We start from the raw sequence: 22516 nt of genomic DNA on the forward strand, positions 1-22516 counted from the left end.
ACTGTCGTCTTGTATCCCCACATCTCAAGTGGCCTCCGGACATTAACTGCCTCGTGCATAGTTATGGACTGACTCTTGTGTTTACTAACATGGTATGTACTTCCTTCCAAGGTGGCACCTGCGTGGTCAACCCCACAGATTTGTTCTGCTCCGTTCCTGGTCGTCTGTCTCTTCTCAGTTCTACTTCCAAGTACAAGGTGACCATTGCAGAGGTGAAGAGGCGGCTCTCGCCACCCGAGTGTCTCAATGCCTCACTCCTGGGAGGCATTCTGAGAAGGTAAGAGGAAGCCGCTAACGGTACCGGGACCACACATTCAGCACCCGGTCTTTACGTCTTCCATCTGATGCGGTATTGCCCAGGAGGTCAGATCTTCTCTAGAAGGGGAACTTTTAAAACCTACCTTTTTATTTCTTTTCAAACAGAGCAAAATCTAAGAACGGAGGCCGCTGCCTGAGAGAGAAACTGGACAGGCTTGGCTTAAACTTGCCGGCAGGGAGACGGAAAGCAGCCAATGTTACCCTCCTCACATCCTTAGTTGAAGGTATGATTTTTCAGTTGTGCAAATAAACGCTGGTTCCTGGCAGTACTCTGATAGTCAAGCTTATCAGAGCCTTCTCTTTTACTTCTGTTTATAGCATTAAGCAATGTAGGTCATAGCTGCAGGTGAATTTCCTAATTCATCTTGACAACGATGATTAAATTTGACCTAATATAGGCCTTAGATAACGCATAAGATACCAAGTTACTAACCCTGCCATGGACAGGGAAGAAGACAGTGGGAGATTTAGGTGGTCCTCCGAGCATTCCCTGAATAACAGCAACAAAATACAGATGTACCATTGTCATGTTTATTATGATTTTAAAGTTTAGACAAATCTGGCTTAACTCATTACAATTCAATGCAACACAATCCACAGGATAAATAATTCTTTATGAAGAGTTTTCAGGAGTGCAGGCATAGTACAGAGCTTGAAAGCACATTGTGATAATCCTAATAGACATCTCTGAAAGCACAGTGAAGTTCCATGGCTTTGTGGTGAGATAAGCTGAGTCAGAGAGAGGTTGAGGTTAACCAGCGGTGTATAGAGAGAGGTGGAAATATATTCCCAGAAGTTATTTTGTCTCCAGCTTACATTTTTTCCTTTGCTTCTTCCATGAAAACTAAAATTTACACTTATTCACACAATATTTTTCTAACAAGTGGTATTATGGGATACTTTAAATAAACTTTTTGAAGGAGATTTTGAATATCAAAGGAAAATTCTTCCATAGTCCAGAAAGCTCCTTCCTCCCTCCCTCTCTCCTGTGGATTGAACTCAGGGGTGCTCTATCACTGAGATATACACGCAGCCTTTTTTTTTTAAAAAAATAATTTATTTTGAAACAGAGTCTCACTAAATTGCTGAGATTATTGCTAAGTTTGCTGAGGCTGGCCTTTGACCTGTCGACCTGTCTCAGTACTAGGATTACAGATGTACAACACCACACCTGGTAGACTTTTTTTTTTTTTTTTTTTTTTTTGGTGGTACTGGGGTTCTGGAAACCCTTCTACCTCTGGGTCACACTCCCAGACCTATTTTATATTTTTATTTAGAAACAGGGTCTCTTAAGCCAGAGAGGCTGACTTCGAACCTGCGCTATGATCCTCCTGTCTCCGCCTCCCAAGCTTGGGGATTACAAGGGTGCGCCACCACGCCCGGCTAGCCTATTGTTTTAAATATGAATGATGGGACATTTCTTGCCAGGCCTCACCTAAACTTTTCTGTGACACTTATCCTACACCAGTGACGTGTTTATAGGGCACCGTAGGTGAGTGGAACACAAACGTGTTTTAACTTTTTTTTCCATATGATCAATACCTAGCATTAGGAATTTGTTTTTGAAATTTGTCTAGGCAAAATCGCTTTGGTGATTTTGCAACTAACAGTTATTTTTCTGTGCTCCCTAATGCTATTAATGACAATTGCAGCAATATCCTGGGCAATTGACCTCAATAAGTGATATTCTTACAGACTGAGTATCCTTGACACCCGAAAAGTTGACATCTGAAATGCTTCAAAATCCAAAACTTTTTGAGCCTCAGTGAGTTTTTTAGAATAGAGATGCTCAGCTGGTAAGGTACATGAGATTTTCCAAAATTTCAAACATCCCACATATGAAATACGTTTGTCCTAAACATTGTGGATAAAGGATGCGCAGTCTGTGCTGTGGTTTAGATCTCATGCTGCGTTTTCCTGGGCTTGCTGATGCCGAGGGCTGACCTGGGGTGAGGGGATTTGACTTAACCACCCACTCATTTGAGTTACAGGTACTAAGGGAAGGGCAAAGTTTCTTAAAAAAAAGACCAATAACCCTTAAGTGATTCAAGAGATAGATTCCTGCACATTTTAAGTAAAAATGTAAAAATAATATAGTTATTTTGAAAAAGAACAAAACCCTTATTGAGAATACAGTAGAAGAGATTCGTGCATCATGTGGTTGTTAGTGGCTCTCAAGCTCAACTGCATAGTAGAACCAACTGAGGAGACATATTTAACAGTCCCTGGGCCCCATCCCCAAACCAACTGAAATTTAATCTTGAGGTAAGGCCTTGGCATCTGTATCAATGTCAAACTCCCCAGATGACTCTGAGATAGAGTGATGTTTAAGTATCACTGATGTCCCACTACTCGGGAGAGATTGACTATAAATTCTTGCAAAATTTGTAACTAATATAAAAATTAAAGACGCTAGAAGAAGCTGGGCGTGGTGGCACACACTTGTAATCCCCGCGCTTGGGAGGCAGGGACAGGAGGATCGCACAGGTTCGAAGCCAGCCTCGCTGGCCTAAGAGACCCTGTTAAAAAATAAATAAAAAAAAACATATATAATAGGTCTGGGAGTGTAGCCCGGAGGTAGAAGGGTTTCCAGGAACCCCAGTACCACCAAAATAATAATAATAATAATAATAATAATAATAATAATAATAATAATTAATAATAATAATAATAATAATAAATAAAGACCCTAGAAAAGACCTTCTTTTTCAGTGTCTGCTAAAGTATTGACCAGAAAAAAATGGAGGAGTCACAATTCTTCCTAGTGATTTTTTAAAGTAGTCAAGAGCCCTGGGGTACCTACCCCACATGAGAACCATTGATTGGTATTGACCAGAAGGGTGCAGATAATATATGTGATGCCCTAGGGTGATCTCTGGAATCTATTAGCAGATCTCTCCTATCTCCAAAGTTCTACTCAACCAGCTTCTGCTCATACATAACCATCAGTCTTGGCGAATGAAACAAGGTTTTATTCCTACCAGTGTATCTAGCCTTAAATTGAATGCTTGTTTAAGTCCCCCAAATCTTTATAATGTAGAAAATTTAATCTTTACTTTTGAATTTTGAGCATTTTCATGGAACTTTAAAAAAGAGATTTAGGAACCTTTCACATCCTCCCCCTCTGTGAAGACCCTATTCTTAACACACAATTTTTAAAATTCTGTATGTGCTGTGTTCTTTGATATTCTTTTTCTGTTCCATATTTTTGTGTTACTGAGTCCATTGTAAGCTCACTGCGTTTATTTCTTAACTCACTCTTAAGCCGGAGTTTATGACCAACAGTTTTAAAAACTAGTTCCTTTAGGACATGAGGAACAAGGAACATACATTGAAAGAGGCATCCTTGTAACCTGGACTGATGAGAATTCTCATTGTTGAGAACTTGCCCACACATATTTTATCCCCATCTTGAAGCAAGATTGGGGGTGACTGTTGACAATTTCCTCCCAGCCGGCATCATGATCTAGACCGGACTTATGGCTCTTGAAGTCTCGCAGGCAAAGTTTGGATGTACACAGAGTCGTAGGAACCAACTCTGATGCGCAGTCTCCTGAGAGGCACAATGGTTGAGGCTTCTCTCTACCCTTTTTGGCACCTGTTCCTCTTTGAGCCAAAATATATCTGAAGTTAGTTCTGTTTGTGTACTATTTTTGCTGTATAAAATTTGCCGTATTTACTGTTTCGTAAATAGGTCTTTGAATTGAACATGCCTATGGGTAAATTTTTTTCCTCCTTAGTCCGGTATTTTTGGCAAGATTCAGCAACATTTTAGATATTTCTCCTGGAAATTTTGATAGGAGATTCTTAGTCATCTAAAATGGTGCATCCACTTTCTAACAAACCTACAGTCTTGTGAGAAAGAACACTGCTATTTTTTACCTTTTAAAAAATATTATTACATTTATATTAATATTATATTTATATATTTGTGATTCTACTGTTATATTTATATTATCTACATTATATATTGGTTATATATAATAATAATTGCCACAGTAGCTAATTTAATTATCTTAAAATAGTTGCTTGAAGTTCTTGTAGTGCCATGAATGCAATATCAGATCTTATCTTCTTGAATCTATATGACTCCATCTAAGGAGGTTTAAATATATAACATATGGTTAGGCACAACTTCTTGTACCCTTTTTATTTAATGAGCTTATTCTTTATTTCTCCTTTTAGACACACTGCTCTCATATTTCTTTATCTTTTCTACTATCGTGTGTGTGTGTGTGTGTGTGTGTGTGTGTGTGTGTGTGTAACCCAGAGGTTTTTCTACCTCCGGGCTACACTCCCAGACCTATTTTCTACTTTATTTGGAAACAGGGTCTCACTAAGTTGCTGAGAGCCTCACTAAGTAGCTGAGGCTGGCTTCGAACCTGCGCGATCCTCCTGTCTCAGCCTCCCAAGCGCTGTGCGCCACCACGCCCGGCTTAGTTCTACTATTTATAATATCAGAGAGATTTCAACTCCAGATACTTGGTGGTTTAGGATTGCTTAGCTAGCCCAGTGCACTGACCTTCCCAAGGAGACACTACGAAAGTTCCAGGCTCTCATCAGGTAGAAATGTTCTATCTCTAGGAAAAATTCAAAGATCGAGGTCACTATCATTGCTATAGTCCTAATCCTCTTGCTTGTTAGTAAATTACGTAGTTTCCTCCCCTGCCTTTGACTCCAGATCAATCTTGACAGGGTTATCGGTTGTTCAATACAAGAAGCCAAAGTTGCAGTCACTGCTGCCCACCACCTTCTCCTTGCCTCTGGTCTCCCACAGTGCCTTGATGTCCTGTTTACCTGAGTGGGAGGCTTTCTCACAACAACTAGACTTCTGCAAATGCTCACATAACATACTAGATTCATCCAGGGTTCTGGGATCAATTTAGTTAAGCCCTTTAATACAAATAACTTGGGTTACAGTTCGCTGTGGCAGAATATAAAAATCTGTGGTATATGTGTATATGTTTGTGAGTGTTCTGTGTACTTTTGAAACACTGTATAAAATGTTAATAGGACTGTAAATATACATCAGCAAAAGAAATAGTACCATGAACAAATACTGTGTGAGGTGGCTCACCCTTGTAATCACGCTTGTAATCTCAGCATGCGGGAGGCGGAGACAGGAGGATGAGGGTTTGAGGGCAGCCTCAGCTGCTTAGTGAGGCCCTTTGCAACTCAGTGAGACCCTGTTTCAAAATAAAGTATAAAAAATAGGGCTGAGGATGTAGCTCTGAGGTAGAATGCCCCTGTGTTCATCCCCAAGACTACACACACACACACACACACACACACACACACACACACAAAATAACTTTTAAAGAGATAATGCAGGAACGTGGCACAAAGGTCGGCAGTTACAGGAGAGTATACAATGGAATGCTGCCTGCTCACTCCGCCCCCAAAGCCCTTCAGTTCCTCTCCCAAAAGAAAATAAATGCTACTGACGTGCTTGTTTCTTTCCAAGAATATGTGTGAATACATCTTTATTTTTAAAAGAGATTTTAACATTTTATAACATGATTTTGCAGTTTATTATCTTATACTTTATCTAAATGTTCATTGCTTACAAGTTGTTCGTTTGTGTCTTTTAAACACTTATGGCACCAAATTAAGCATATCATAATTGATTCAGCGAGTCCTCCACTGAATATCATTGATATCATGAAGATGTTTTTAACTTTGTCTTTGGCTATTATAAATAGGGCTGCAAGAGTGACATAACACTTGCATATCTATGCAGACATCTAAGTACATCTGTCCAATAAATTCTTAGGAATAGTGTTAGAGCATCACAATATAGTGGCATCTGTAATTATGGTTAGGTTATTGACATATTCTTCTCAATAATGGTAAACTTGTAATCATAACAAAAGCAGAGCAATAAGAATTAACATGTGGCCGGGTGCGGTGGCGCACGCTTGTAATCCCAGCATTCGGGAGGCTGAGACCAGAGGATCGGGGTTCTCGGACAGCCTCAGCTACTTAGTGAGGCCCTCTGCAACTCAGTGAGACCCTGTTTCAAAATAAAAAATAAAAAAACAGGGCAGGGGATGTAGCTAGAAGGTCGAATACCCCTGGGTTCCATCCCCAGATCCAATAAATAAATAAATAAATAAATAAATAAATAAATAGGCTCAAAAATAGGACTAGGGATGTAGCTCAGAGGTGCAACGCTCCTGGGTTCCATCTCCAGTACCGTAAAAAGAAAAAAAGAAAAGAAAAGAAAAAAAGAATGTAATACTTCTCTATATTCTAACCTAAGCCTAAACAAGGTGCTATCAATTTTTTTTTTTTATCATTTAATGGGTTGGGGAAAAATCTGTTATAAAGAGGTTGAACATAGACCTTCATGAATTTTTATGTGTATGCATTTACTTTCTTTTATAAGATAATTTTTGATAATTTTCTCACTGGTTTGTAGTTGCTTATTGTATGTTGGGAAAGTTGGCTCTTTGTCTCTGCCGTGACTTGCAAAACTCCTCATCCTTCGGTTGTTTGCTATTAGCAGGCTTTTATTTGCTCAGGTCTTTATCACGTTGAACTTTTTCCCTGTTAATATAATCATGTTTCTCATAAATTTTATTTCACACCTTTTAGTTTCTATGATAACAAAGTGACTCTAAAGGCCTTTTAAAATATAATATTATAAAATGATTCCATGTTCTCTTTTAATTACTTTGTGGTTTTATTTTTACAATTAAATCTTTGCTCCATCTGGAATTGATTTTGTTGTTGGTGTATGGTATAGATGTGACTCCTTTTTTCCAGATGACTGTACCCAGCTGTCTCCACACTTTTAATGATAACCCATCATTTCTTTACCAACTTGACAAACAAGCTCCATCATATACTAAATCCCCCATACAAATATATTTTCTTTTTTTCTTTTTTTGTGCGGGTCTGGGGAGGGAACCCAGGGACATTTGACCTCCGAGCTACACCCCCTGACCTATTTTTTATTCTTTATTTTGAAACCGGGTCTCACTGAGTTGCAGAGGGCCTCACTAGGTAGATGAGGCTGTCCGCGAACCACAATCCTCCAGGTCTCAGCCTCCCGAATGCTGGGATTACAAGCGTGCGCCACCACGCCCGGCCAAATATATTTTCAAAAATTAGTATTTTCGTAATAATTCTTTCTCTACTCCTAGTACCACATTCCCTTTTTTCTTCCTAGAGTTTTTATTGGACTACCCAAATAAGATAGAACTCATCATGCAAGAACCCAGCAGGGCAGAGTTCTCACCCCTCAGTATTAAAACTATAGTGACCACCTTTCCTTAAGGTCACAGAATCTTTAAATATGGGGAAGACGTATAATCCATACCCACATAATGCTTCCTCTTCATGTTAGGATAGCAAGTTTCAACCATGACTTGAGACAAGACTTAACTTCAGGAGCTTTCAAACAAGGTTCATGCCCCAGCACCAGAGAAGAATTGATATGGATGAGATCCAGGTGTGTGTGTGTGTGTGTGTGTGTATCTGGAGATCGAACTTAGGGTCTCATGCACCCTAGGCAAGCACTCCACTACCAAGTTATATCCCTAGTCTAACTCTTTTTGAAAAGTCAACTCCCAGGTTATAGGAATAGCAAGGGTTGAGAAATAAATTTTGTCTAAATACAGTAATTAAATGGCTCCACTTAGATAATGATGATGTGCTCTTTTAATATATATATATATATATATATATATATATATATATATATATATATATAATTTTTATAGATAGTTTCTTTTGCTTTAGGTTCTTAGTGACTCCACTGGCAATGGGAGGAGGGCTTACAAGATCACTCATAATTAACCACTAAAATACTGTAAAGCTCTTTCACTTAACAAGTGAATTAAAAATTAGGTATATCAACTTTGTCTACAGTTTAGAACTCACTGTAGTTTTCTATTAAAACACAGTTTATTTAGTATCATATCTTATCCAGATTTGAAACCATGCTCAAAATTTTAATAGGTCCTTCTTGAAATAATCCCATAGACTGGCATGTGCTCTTTCTACATACATGATTATAAGATTGGAATCACAGATATATGACTGGAACTTATGTATATAAATCGCTGCTTTTATTTAATGACATCGGCTATTGCGATGCAAAGTTAAACCTAAATTACTCAGAGGTAATACTATTACAGTGACCATTAGCAAGAATTCTCTAGTGAATTTTGATGTTGAAGTGGCACACATCTGTAATCCCTGTACTTGGTAGGCTGAGACTGAAGGATCGCAGGTGCAAGGACAGCCTCGGCAAGTAGTGATCTCTCGCCAACCTAACAAGACCATGTTTAAAAACAAAATAGGGCTGGAGGTGTAGCTCAGAGGTAGAACGCCCCTTGGTTCAATCCCTAGTACTTCACACACACACACAACACACACACACACACACACACAACACACACACACACACACACACACACACACACACACACTACTGCTTAACATAAACCAGTGTTGAATACTGACCTTTAGCTGTATAAAGCACATTTTGCCCTAACCTGCATGAATTTTAAAGCAAAGAAAAATCCTAAATAATTATGTGAAAGGTTGAAAAGCAGGCGTAGTGATTTTTAACCTAAAAGTACATTGTATCTGCCCCCTTAGAATCTTGGACAATGTGTACCAAACATCCCTTCAGAACATATTTTTCTGTTAACTTTCTATTTCAAGGCAGCATCCATGATTATCCCCTTAGTGGTTTTACTACATATATATATATATTATATATATATATATATATTTTTTTTTTTCCTCTAGAGTTGTCTTGGTGGGTAGAAAAAGAAACTCCATGAAACCAGGACCAGGGAGAAAATAATCTCTTTGTGTTTTGTTTTTGCTTTGGGTTTGACTTTTTTGTGGTACTGGGGATGGAACCTGGAGGCATTCTACCTCCAAGCTACACCCTCAGCCCTATTTTTTATTCTTTATTTTGAAACAGGGTCTCACTGAGTTCGGAGGGCCTCAATAAGTAGCTGAGGCTGTCAGTGAACCGTGATCCTCCTGTCTCAGCCTCCCAAATGCTGGGATTACAAGCATGTGCCACCATGCCCGGCCTTTCAGAGTTTTTTTTTTTTTTTTTACTTGAAACATGGAGCCTAAAGTAGTATACTTAGGATGGATAGATAGATAGGTGATAGATAGATATATAGATCGATGATAGATAGATCGATCGATAGATAGATAGATAGATAGATAGATAGACAGACAGACACATCCGAGGTTTGAGCATTGAGCCCAGGGGTGTTATCCTATGGCTACAACCTGCAGCCTGTTTTATTAGAAATTAGGGTCTAACTCAGTTGTGGGCATTGGCCTCAACTCTCTTTGTCTCAGCCTCCCAAGTCCTGGGATTACAAGTGTACACTACCGCACCAGGTTAGATTTAGGGTATTCCTTTCTAAGCACTAACCTCATCTACCTAAACACTCATGAAGCTATTTCTAGGATATTTAGACTTCCAAGTTACATGAGATAAAATGTGTTAAGAAGATGGAATTGTGACATGAGGTACTGAAACAAAGCGAGAGATTAGACCCACTTAAAAAAAGGGGGGACTAGGGCATTCAAAGTCCTACCTATCTCACAGAAATGAGGCAGCAGCAGCCATTCTGCCACGGGCTGTGCGCCTGCTTAGAGTTTACAGAGTCTTTTCATCCCACCGCAGAGACAGAAAAGTCATAGGTCTCTGTTTTCATGAATCCGTAGAATCTTCTGGAGTCTTATTCATACACTTTTCTGATGCAATTTTTTTTTTCTTAAACCCGTCGACTATAATGCATCTGCCAGAAAAAAAACTTTAAACTTTTCATTGTTTGGGAGTATTTTAATTCACGGATCCCTGTATTCATTCATCCCCGGGGCCCTAGCAAGCAAAGCTCCTTTGGCATGATGTACATATTTTAAGTACATATCAGAGTGTCTTCACTTGCCACTTCTTTTGATGTAGCATCGCTATACATCCTTTAACAATGTTACACGCCAAGCAGTAGAATGCAGTAAACAGAGCTAAGAAAGGAAGGAGCTGGCTGTCAGTGGAAATGTAAATAGCAGCTGTTCCACTCCAACTGCTTTTAAAACTACCACACAGTGAGAGCTTGGCTGAAAATGGGACAGATCTTCAAGAATCAGGTTTTAGCACAAAACTCTAGCGGCGTCCTGCCATCCTCCTGTTGGTATTGTTTATACATGTAATAGTCTCTGATAAATGTTATTTAAATATCTCCGTGTGAACAATGCAACGTGCAGCTATCCCAGTGCATCTAACTTGACTTGTACAGAGATGATTCCATGATGGTGTTCTTGTGTCAGTTGCAAGACCCTTTGGAGTCAAGAGCGGCATGAATTTCTCCTCTGGTCAAGTGCTGTAGCATTATTGGATGAGAGAAGCTTTGACATTGTTTGACTTAAAAATATAAAACTTCTCAGTCTCCCTTTATAATTTTTTCTAGCAAAAGTTAGCATCTTTTTGTGGGGTTTTTTTTGGTTTTTTTTGTTTTTTGTTTTTTTTGGCTATACTGAAGGGGAAACCCAGGGACAGACATTCTTCCTCCAAGCTACACCCCAGTCCTATTTTTTGTTACTTTATTTTGAAACTGGGTCTAGCTGAGTTGCAAAGGGCCTCACTAAGTAGCTGAGGCTGGCGGCGACCGTGATTGTCCTGTCTCAGCCTCCCAAATGCTGGGATTACAAGACTGCACTGCCACACCCAGCTGTGAGCATTTTATATCTCAATTCAATATCCTTTTAAAAAAAATATCTGTGTCATTTCTCCTGCCAAATGTGCATATATTTTCTTTTCTAATTGGTTAAGGTAATGAACTTCTAGTAATAAACACTTAGAATTATTGCTTATACAACTTTACTCAAAATTGTGAGTTTTCATTAAACTAGCAATACTCGTATTACTATAAAGAACTGTGTGTGTGTGTGTGTGTGTGTGTGTGTGTGTGTATGTGTGTGTTACTGTGGACTGAACCCAGGAACATTCTACCACCTCCAAACTCTACCCCTCGCCCTTTTTTGGTTTATTTTGAATAGGGTCTTGCTAGGTTACTGAGAGCATGAGTGTGTGGCTGAGGCTGTCCTCCTGTCTCAGCCTTCCAAGTACTGGGATTACAAGTATGAGCTACCATGCCTGGATGAGATACTTTCTATTTATTATGTCATCTCTCTGTTTAAAATGGAGAGAAAGGGCCTAGCGTGATGGCACATGCTTGTAATCCCAGCGCTTGGGAGGCTGAGACAGGAGGATCGCACAGGTTCGAAGCCAGCCTAAGCTCTTTAGTGAGGCTCTCAGCAATTTAGTGACACCCTGTTTCCAAATGAAATATAAAATAAGTCTGGGAGTGTAGCCTGGGGGTAGAAAACCTCTGGGTTCCACCCCTAGTACCGCAAAAAATAATAATAATAATAATTTAAAATGGAGAGAAAGGTGTGGAAAATGATGTTTTCTACCACATGAACATAAAAATTTCAACAAAGACCTGACTTTGCTAATTTGTGATGTATGGGGGTGGGGGGGGAGTTTATCAGCTAGTTCATGAAACATTATCTGCACCAATATATTTACTTCGTTACAGTATTTTAATGTTAAATTAGATTCTTTCGCAATGGCCTAGAATAGGACTTCTCACATTGTAAAAATGGAAGAGATCGTTATAGCATGAATGAATAAATGAAAAAAATCAATGACAACATTAGTGTCTCTTAGTAACAAGTAAAATTAGACATAACTGCATAAATGCAAAAGCCTAATTTGTACGTTTGATTAATATTTTTACACATTGAAAAATCAAATCAAGATGTTAACTAATATCTGCTTATTAGTTCCAGCAGGTCACATTTTCTGTAATTGTTTTTTTTTTTTCAAATAAACAAAGACAGAGACCCCATCAATTCTTTAGTCACAAGACATAAATCATACACACAGGGCCGGGGGTCTGAATGGTAGAGCACTCGCCTAGCATGTGCGAGGTTCTGGGCCGGATCCCCAGTGTAGACATGTGTGCATACATACACACAATCATATAAACAAGCGTGTTAAAGAATTCTTAGTCTCATTTCTTCCTTTTCTTGACATTTATCAGGAAAAACTTTTGAGACGAAAACTTCTAAGGAGAAAAAGACTACAAACAAATATCGGATCCCAGTACTGATATACACACTGAAATTGTTAGGTAGTTGAATACTAAAATTAAAATTTATAATTTACTTTGAAATGTATAAAATAATATTGATAATACACAGATATGTAGAAAGATGAAGAGTTATGTAATAAAGAAAGCTTAATATAATTATTAAGGATAAACACATGGGTGTTCACTGTAAAATTCTTTATTTTCCTACATATTTGAAAATTTTCATAATAACATACTTGGAAAATGTCCTTAGCAATTAATTTACATTTTATTAGAATGGTTAGTTGTTAAAAAAAACTTAAGAGTAACTTCAGGGATAAAATACTCTCAGGATAATATTTTCTAAGTTCTGTATTAACCTGAAATATCTTCCTATTTTCCATAGTTGTTAATTTTGTTTATCAATATGAATTTTTCAATCTGAAAGAATAATATTTCTTTATCTAGAAAACAGCATCTCTACTAAAGATATTTTGTTGAAGCCAACTAGCCTGTTTTGTATATTTACTTTGAATATCTATAATTTCCCTTCTTCCTCTCCTCTGTATTGCTATATTTACGTATTCCTAATACTCCCTCATTGACTGGTCTGTTATTCTATGAGTATAAAACAGGATAAAATTCATCATGCCTCAGTATGCTATTTTAGGCAATCACCAAACAATCTTCATATGATTTTTTTGTAATCAAGCCTTATTAGTTGTGTTTCTTCGTGGTAAAGTGATTAACAGCGCCGCTGTTGAACCAGCTTCTCACTATCACCACTTTTCCCTCTTTTGAATGTTTGTAGGATACTTTATCTTTAATACTCATTTGATGTTTTGAATACCATATATCATGTATAATGCCAGCAAATGTCAACATATATGCATAGATTGCAGATAGTGTTTATGTAAGAATAACGGAAATTCTAAAGTGCTACTGAGCTATTTGGCTCCTTCTTGTCATTGTAATATTATTACTAATTGTTATTTTCCTAGAGACAGTTTGTCCTTGTTCAAGACACAATGCGTAGCATTGTGTCTTGAACCAGATATATATCACCAATAAACATACAGTGAAAACTTGGTTTGTGTGTGTGGTGCTGGGGATCGAACCCAGAGGCTCCTGCTTGCTGGGCTAGTGTGCTGTTACTGAGCAATATATATTTTTAAAAGGGGTTCTTTTTTTGTTGTTGTTGTCTTTTTGGAACCAGGGATGGAACTCAGAGTGCCACGCCTGCAAAGGAGGCGCTTTGCTACTGAGCTACATCTCAGCCCTTATATATATTTTTATTTTTATTTTTATTTTTATTTTTTGTGGTACTGGGGTTCCTGGAAGCCCTTCTACCTCCAGGCTACACTCCCAGACCAATTTTTTTTTTTTTTTGAAACAGGGTCTCTTAACCAGCGCGGGTGGCTTCGAACCTGCGCGATCCTCCTGTCTCCGCCTCCCCAGCGCGGGGATTACAAGCGTGCGCCACCACGCCCGGCATCGGCCCTTATATATATTTTTAAATAATCCTTTTCTTCTTTTCTCTTTCAAGTCCAAACACGTGTATAAAGCCTTTAAAATACTATTTCAAAAAAGTATTTAAGAAACCCAAGTCAATGAAATTATAGAACACGTAACATAAATAAAATATTTATAATCAACTGGGGAACCACAAAGTAATAAAATTGAAGAAATATTTGTAATCTAATGGTTGATAGACATGAGAAAATATATATATATATATATATGTGTGTGTGTGTGTGTGTGTGTGTGTGTGTGTGTGTGTGTGTGTTTTGCTGTTCTGGATTTTTGTTGTTGTTACTTTAAAAAATAATTTTATCATCTAAATCTATACTAGAATGAATTATATTAAAACAATTAAAATTTTAAACATAGTATCATCTATTTAAAAAATCAGCAAGCTTTAAAAGCCAAGCAGTTATTTGTAATTTAGAAATATTTTTTAACTTGCTGGGCATGATGGTGCATACTTGTAATCCCGGTACTTGGGAGGCTGAGACAAGAGAATCACAGGTTTTCAGCCAGCCTCAGCTACTTAGTGAGACTCTGTTTCAAAATAAAGAATGAAAAATAGGACTGGAGATGTAGCTCAGAGGTCGAATGCCCCTGGGTTCCATCCCCAGTACCACACATAAAAAAAAAAAATGTTTTTTTACTTAATAATCATTTGTTTCAATTTCTCAATATATGTCTCAGGTTATTTTTAAATGAATTAAATTATAGAAATATTATTTTACTCGAGCTTAATTGTCCTTGGTAATCACGGGTTTTATTTTTTGTTGTTGTTGTTTTAAAAATTCTTTTGTTATTGTTTCTGCTTTGGATTTTCTTTTTCTTTCTTTCTTTTTTTTTTTTTTTGTGTGTGTGTGGTACTGGAGGGTGGAACCCAGAGGCTTTTCTACCTCTGGGCTATACTCTCAGCCCTATTCTATATTTTACTTGGAAACAGGGTCTCAGTAAGTTGCTGAAAGCCTCACTAAGTAGCTGAGGCTGGCTTCAAATCTGTGCGATCCTCCTGTCTCAGCCTCCCAAGTGCAGGGATTATAAGCGTGCACCAGCACACCCGGCTAGGTTTTCTTTTTTAATATAGTTTTCTTTTTAATGAGGTTTAATTGCCAGGTAATATTTGGTTTGATTGAGCTCAAAAAATACTAACCATTGTTCTCCAGATTTATTTCTCTAAATTTTACTTTCCCTATATGATGTGCTTACCTCATTTATTAAAATGCACTTTGGTTTCAAATTTTGTGAAAAACAAGTTATTTAAAATGTTATAATGTTCCAGTATTATACCTTGTGCCATAATATATTGAAGCCTTCCCAAAGGCCTGAAAATGCTGCTTCTGAAATGATATATGTATAGCAAACAAATGTTTTGAAATTGATATAGTTCATGTATTTTGTTTCCCAAAGTGCTCTGGACTGTTTACTGGATATTTTGATAGTTTTCATGGAAAAGTCATCAAAACAGCTCAGTTATACTGATAAAAGGTTTTAGGTTGAACAACAACCACAGGATATGTTCCTGGAGCTTTTTCTCCTGAAAATGAAAACGTGCAGACTCTTGGAAGCCAGTGTGGTCTCATGACCAGAGCCACGAGCAAAGTAAACAATTTTGGATTATGCTCCTGATTTTTTTCTTTCCATTTTCCACCTAGTCCTCTGTCCCTTCTAGTTCCTCAGTTTCTCCTCATCCCTCCTCACTGAACTGCCAACATCTTTTGGATTGTTTAGAATGAATAGTAAAAACGATCTGTCTGACCAGAACCAGGAGATAAACTTTTTTTTTTTTTAGTTTTTTAAAATACTTTTATTGGTGCATTGTAATTATACATGCTAGCGAGATTCAAAATGTACTAGCATACATGTACCCAGTACTTGGTGCTTTTCCTTCCCTATCTCCCCCTCCTTCCCTTTCCTCCCTCCTCCCATACATGTTCCTGTGACCGGTGGTGACAGCTTCATGTGGATGCACTATATGATAACTTGATATACATTCGGAAAGGATAAAGGACCACCAGGAGTAAAACTGGAAGGAAGCACTAGGCATTCCTGTTAGGAGATGGATCACTGGTAAGAAACTGATCTGCGCTGTCTGCCAACAGGGGAAGCGCTGCACTTGGCTCGGGATTTTGGCTACACATGTGAGACCGAGTTTCCAGCCAAAGCAGTAGGAGAACATCTTGCCAGACAACATATGGAACAGAAAGAACAGACGGCCAGAAAAAAGATGATCCTAGCGACCAAGTAAGCACCGTGGGGAGGCCTCTCTGGACTCCATTGCCCATTTGCTTTGAATGAGAAAAAGAGTCTAGAAAATACTTGTCCTTTAAAACAGAGGGTCTCACGTTCCAGCAGCTTGATATATTAAACAAAGACACTGTCCTCATGTGACCAAGGCAAGGCTGCAAACCGCCTTTGGTTTGCGATAAGGCTATCAAAAAAAACGATGAAAGTTCTTAGCAAACCTTCCCAGAATATGCAAAAATTCTAAGAAGAAAAATATGTTTAAGAACGTGGGTTTCAGGCAAATATGCCCTCGGTTGCACGGTAATTTGGTCGAAGGCACTCATTGTGCCTTAATGTGTGAGGATAAAGATCTCACAACACAAGCGTGTAATCCCAACATCTGGGAGGCTGAGACAGGAGGGTCCAGGTTCACGGGCAGCCTCAGCTACTTAGGGAGGCACTTTGCAACTCAGTGAGACCCTGTTTCAAAATAAAGAATAAAATACAGGGCTGGGGTGTAGCTCAGAGGTAGAATGCCCCCCGGGTTCCATCTCCAGTACAAAAAAAAAAAATCTTACAACACTGTGAATGTTTGGACAATGTGATAAAAGATGGTATAGATGCATAGGGGATAAGAGGGTCCTCTGTGACCAAGGAGGACTTCTCTTGTCTTCTCTGAATAACCAAGCAAATCCTCCCTGCACTGCTTTCTCCCTCACAGTGGAACTGTTTAAAGAAATCACATAATGTATGAAAAATTCCAAATTCGCAAAAAATATACATACATATATACTTTGGTTGGTGCACTGTAACTATACATCGTTCTGAGGTTTGGTGTGATAGAAACATACATTTACATAGCACCCAGGTGTTCTCCAGACCTCGCTCAGCTCCCTCCCTCTTCCCCATTCATAATATTGATGCTAGTATTTGTAGCTTCATGAGTGTACATAGAACTGTATGAACGATTCCTTCATCACGTCTCTTCTCTCCCCACCCTACCTCAATCTCCATATCCCCTTTCACTATTCTATGGGTACCACTCCTCGTTTATTTTTTAAATTTTTTTATTGGTGCATTGTAGACATGCATCTTGAGTACAAGATGGTGGAGGCATACATGCACACACAATTCCCTTACCCAATTCCCACTTAATTCCCTCCCCCTCCCTCCTCCTCATACCACTTCTCATTTATTTGAAGTCTCTTTTGTTTTCTAGTCCTCTCTAGCTTCTACATAGGAGAGAAAACTAAGAACCTTCCCTTTCCAAGATGGGCTAATTCCACTTAGGATAATATTCTCAAGTTCCATCCATTTTCCTACAAATGGCATAATTTTGTTCTTCTTTATGGCTGAGCAAAGTCTCCTTGCGTGTATGTCCCACCATTTCATAACCCACTCATCTGTTGACAGACACCTGGGCTGTCTATAGTTTGACTGTGAATTGTGCTGCTATAAACATGGATTCCAAAGGAATTATTATGCATATTCTGAGACTCCTGCTTGCCTATCTAAGGAAACTTTTGTTCCTGTCCTCCTCCAAAAACAGTCCTGTAGCTGTTCACCTCTACCACTTCAATAAACTTCCTTCATCTCTACCTCCCTTTTAAAACTCTTCCTCTCCCATAAACTAACTCCTACCCCTTCCCTTCTCCTTCCTCCCTCCCTCCCTCCCTTCCTTCCTTCCTTCCTTCCTTCCTTCCTTCCTTCCTTCCTTCCTTCCTTCCTCTTTCTTTTAAGTACTAGACATTGAACCTAGGGACACTCAAGCGCCAAGCCACACCCCTAGCCCTTTTTGTTTTCCATTTTGAGACAGGTTCTAAGTTTCCAGTGTTGACCTCACATTTGCAATCCTCCTGCCTCATCTACCTGAGTAGCTGGGATTATAGGCATGTGTCAGCACATCTCAACACAAGATTTCCATTATAGTCCATTGCCGTGCTTTAGAGTCTTTGAGTGCATCCAAATTGGTAACACGATTTTGTTGTCAAAGTTATCCTTATGAAACATTTCCAGATTTGTCAAAGTTATGCTGAGACATATATGTTAGAGTAGTGAGCCTGAAATCTAAGCAACATAAACTATTTTGTGTAATATTTTAAACTTTGCTTTCACAAAACATTGGGAGAACATGTAACACATATAATTTTATTTTATCTCTTTGTATAAAATGGAACATTTGTATTTCATTAGATGCCAGACAAATATTGTAATCCTAGTACTTGGGGAGCTGAGACAGGAGCATCATAGGTTCAAGGCCAGCACACATTAACTTAGTGGTACCCTGTTTCAAAATTAAAAAAAAAATAAGGCTGAGGATGTAGCTCAGAGGTAGAATGCACCTGGTTCAATTCTCAGTACTATAAAAAATTAGAAGAAAGAAGTATGAAGATCATATTTCAAATAACTTATTCTACAGTTGAGTAAATAGACTGTAATCACCCAGAAAGTAAGATATAATCTTCATAATTTTTGTCATTTTGGTATTTATGTGGATCCCATCTTATCATTCAATATGAAATAAAACTGAAAGAATCAAAAACATTGTAATCATAGCTAATATATACTCTACAACCAGTAATGAAATTAAGTTGAATATTCTCATTAATTGAAGTCCTCATAAAGCCCAGCATGGTGGTGCACACTTGTAATCCCAGTACTTGGGTGGCTGAGATAGGAAGATCACAGATTCGAAGCCTGTCTCAGCACCTCAGTGAGACCCTGTTTCCAAATAAAATATTAAAAAAATAGTCTGGGAGTGTAGCGTGAAGGTAGAAAACCCCTGGGTTCCATGCCCATTACCACCAAATCATCATCATCATCATCATCATCATCATCGACATCGACATCATCATCATCCTCAAAATTGGTATTAAGTAACCTACAGGGATACTCAGTACATTCTAGTCAGTTCACCTTTGTTTATGAATTCAACTTAGGGACGAGGGGACAGGTCAGTGGGGACAGCTTAAGGGTTAAACACTTGCCTATCCTATGTCAATCTCTTGGCTCAATCCCCAGTACAAAACCAAAAACAAAAACAAAGCAAAACAAAAGACTGCAACAATTCTATCAAAAATATCTATGAAACCCCAAATTCTTTCAATGAACAACCCAGTTGCTGGTCTTCATTGCCAGACTGGCTTACATGTTTTTTTCTTCAATGAATAACAGATTTGTTGTACTTAATGAGACTGTAAAAAGTGCACAGTCAGATAAAGGACCCATTGATTAAGCACCACTTGTCTCTTAATTCTTTATTTATAGTGTCTTGCGGATTAACAAAATATTTTGGTATAATTTAGACAATTATTTGGATGGGAAAATAGACACCAAGACAAGTTTTGAATTCTAAAAAATGCACCAGACAAAATATTTATTTGCTTAATAGAAAACAAATATAAATTTTTTTGTTGAATTTAGGACTAAACATGCTAAACATTTAACCTATATTAAGGTAGAGCAGAAGGGCTACCGATTTTAAATGAGGTGTTATAGTAACAATAATTGTCAAATAGGAGAAACACAGAAGTTTATAAATCAGCTAAAAAAATCGTTATACATATATATGTGTGTGTGTATATATATATATATCCTCAAGGACAGTGAGTGATGGGAGTGATAAAGTTAGTATGTATGATTCATTGAAGATCATCTTGTGTTACATAATTCATAATATGACATTTTGTCTTAAGACATAACACTATTTCTTTTTATAGCTTCATAAATGAAAGTTCAAAAAAGGTTGAGAGTAGTCATAAAAATAATCATTCTCTAACTGTCATAATGAGATGGTGGTGATCACTGCCTATGGGCTATCTACTGGGGATTGAACTCAAGGTCATTCTACCTCTCAACGGCACCCCTAGCCCTATTACATAAATCTCTTTTCTTTGAAACATGGTCTCACTGTTATTCCCCACCAGCCTTGAACCTGGAATCCTCTTGTCACAGCCTCCCAAGTAGTGGATTACAGGCGTGTGCCACTACACCCAACCATGAAGTTCTTTAAAACATACATTTAGTGAGAGTGACATACATTTAGACACTATATCTTACTATTCAACCATAAAAATACAGAAGAATATGGGTGATCTTGCTTTATTTACAAAGGTAGGGACTTGGATTTCTCTATAATCCTTTTTTACTTTTATCTCTGTTCTGTAAAAAATAAATAAGACATATTCTGTGAAATTACACAATATTTGAGCCCTGAAAATAAATATTTGTTCTCTGTAGAAAAAAATCACAAATATTTTTGGCAGAATCTAATAAATTGTAAATAGGATACCTAATAACAAACAAGTCTCCACTTGGTTAGACTCCATTATGAATTATTTGTACTCTATGGTATTTTGTCAGTTTTTAGTGGTCATCTGCTAAAGCAAAAAAATGCTTTGGAGAGCAACTGTGGCTGGCCCATATTCACTTGGGATAATTGTCTGACCCTTCTGTACTTGTTGATAATCACAGTCAGAGCCAGGTCATTAGGTTTTGTGATGGCCCATTGCAAAAACAAAGGAAAGAACTAATCACTATCATATTACCTCCTAAATATGGAGTGGCCTCATCATAGATTAGATTTTTTTAGCAATTTCTTGACAGTCCTTGAATTCTGTTTCCAGCTGCTGAATTTACTGCTTTGTTTTAGAAAACTTGGTTTTTTTTTCCCTCTATATTCTGGTTTTAAAAAATTATTTAACATACACAGCAATGCTGTTAACTAAATCAAAATCACCAACTAGAAATCATAAAAATTTAAAGCAAGAAAATGCAACAAAAATGGCCTTGAGGGTACTTTTTGCAAGAAATCAGCTTACACACAGCATAATATTACAATTTTTTCAAAGTTGATGAAACTTTGTGTAAGAGATAATCCACTTCAATCATTATAACACAAAATTTGTTTACAAGAGGCTAAATTAGAATACAGTCTTTGGAAAACAAATTTTCTAAAGCCCACTAAAATCACTAGCTCTTAAATGAAGTACAGCTATTACTTTAATTAAACTTGTTTATAGATATGATGCTCTTGAAAATCACATTTTATATTTTAAAGGGCAATTATTAATATGATCTTTTGAATTTTCTTTTCTCCTGAGGTTAACCTATGAATATTTGATTTTATTTCTTTCTTTCTTTATATTTATTTATTTATTGGTGGTACTGGGGTTGGAACCCAGGGACTTTCTTCCTCCTGGTTACACTCCCAAATCTATTTTATATTTTATTTGGAAACAGGGTCTCACTAAGTTGCTGAGAGCCTCACTAAGTAGCTGAGGCTGGCTTCAAACCTGTAGTGATCCTCCTGTCTCAGCCTCCCAAGTGCGGGGATTACAAACGTGCGCCATCACGCCCGGCTGAATATTTGTTTTTAAAATGAATTGGGAGTGGGGTGTATCTCAGTGGTAAAGCACTTGTTTTGCATACACAATGCCCTGAGTTCAATTTCCAGTACTAAAAAAGACCCAAAAAAAGACCATAAATAAATAAATACATTAAATGAGCATTGTTTTTTTTTCAGTGCCCAGGGATTGTTATTTGCTTGAATGTTTTATGATCATTCTACAGTCCTTGCAAGCCAAAATAACCATGATGAGCCTCAGCTGAGTGTTGTGGACAAAACTTCAGAGACTGCTAGATGAAATATTCCTTGTTATATTTTAAAAGAGAGAAAATGCTTTGGCAAACGATCATGCTATGAAATCAATGCCCCATTTTAAGAGACTGACTTCATATCTTTTATTTTAGACAAATTTGTAAAGAATTTCAGGACCTCCTGAGCCAAGATAGATCGCCACTGGGGTCCTCCAGACCCACGCCAATTCTCGACCTTGATATCCAGAGACACTTAACACATTTCAGGTAAGACTGGGTTTTTTACTTTCTTAAATTCCCATTCAAGTTGTTAAACCATCTGTACTAATGCAAGCTTTTATATTCTCATCAGAGTTCCACTGAGAGATGCCACTCATTATTAGAATGGTGACTGTTCTAGTCTGTTAGGACTCCTAGGACGCACCATCTTAGACTGGGTAGTTGATAAATAATAGATGCTTGTTCATCACAGTTCTGGAGGCTGGAAAATCCAAGCTCAAAGTGCTAGGTGTTTTGGTGAGGATTCACTCTCTGCTTTAGATGTGGTGCCTTTAAACTGCAATATCAGCTGGGCCTGGTGCTGCACACTTGTAATCCCAGCATTTGAGAGGCTGAGACAGGAGGATCGCAGGTTCTCGGCCAGCTTCAGCTACTTAGTGAGGCCCTCCACAACTTAGTAAGACCCTGTTTCAAATATAAAGAAGAAAAAATAAAAAAAATAGAGGTAGAGGTGT

General features: G+C 37.8%; 1 protein-coding gene across 2 annotated transcripts in view; it reads left to right on the forward strand.

The window, feature by feature from the left end:
• TFAP2D (transcription factor AP-2 delta) overlaps positions 1-22516 on the forward strand; it is a gene marked incomplete at its 5' end in the record, with an annotated part of 56881 nt that overhangs the window by 15528 nt on the left and 18837 nt on the right. For both annotated transcript variants that reach the window (XM_080699725.1, XM_080699724.1), the window contains 4 exons: positions 112-277; positions 424-542; positions 16061-16202; positions 21936-22049. In XM_080699725.1, the coding sequence (XP_080555851.1) occupies positions 112-277; positions 424-542; positions 16061-16202; positions 21936-22049 (541 nt within the window). The remainder of the gene's footprint in view (positions 1-111; positions 278-423; positions 543-16060; positions 16203-21935; positions 22050-22516) is intronic.

This window comes from Muscardinus avellanarius, assembly GCF_963383645.1.
Source record: "Muscardinus avellanarius genome assembly, chromosome: 8".
Classification (NCBI taxonomy): Eukaryota; Metazoa; Chordata; class Mammalia; order Rodentia; family Gliridae; genus Muscardinus; species Muscardinus avellanarius.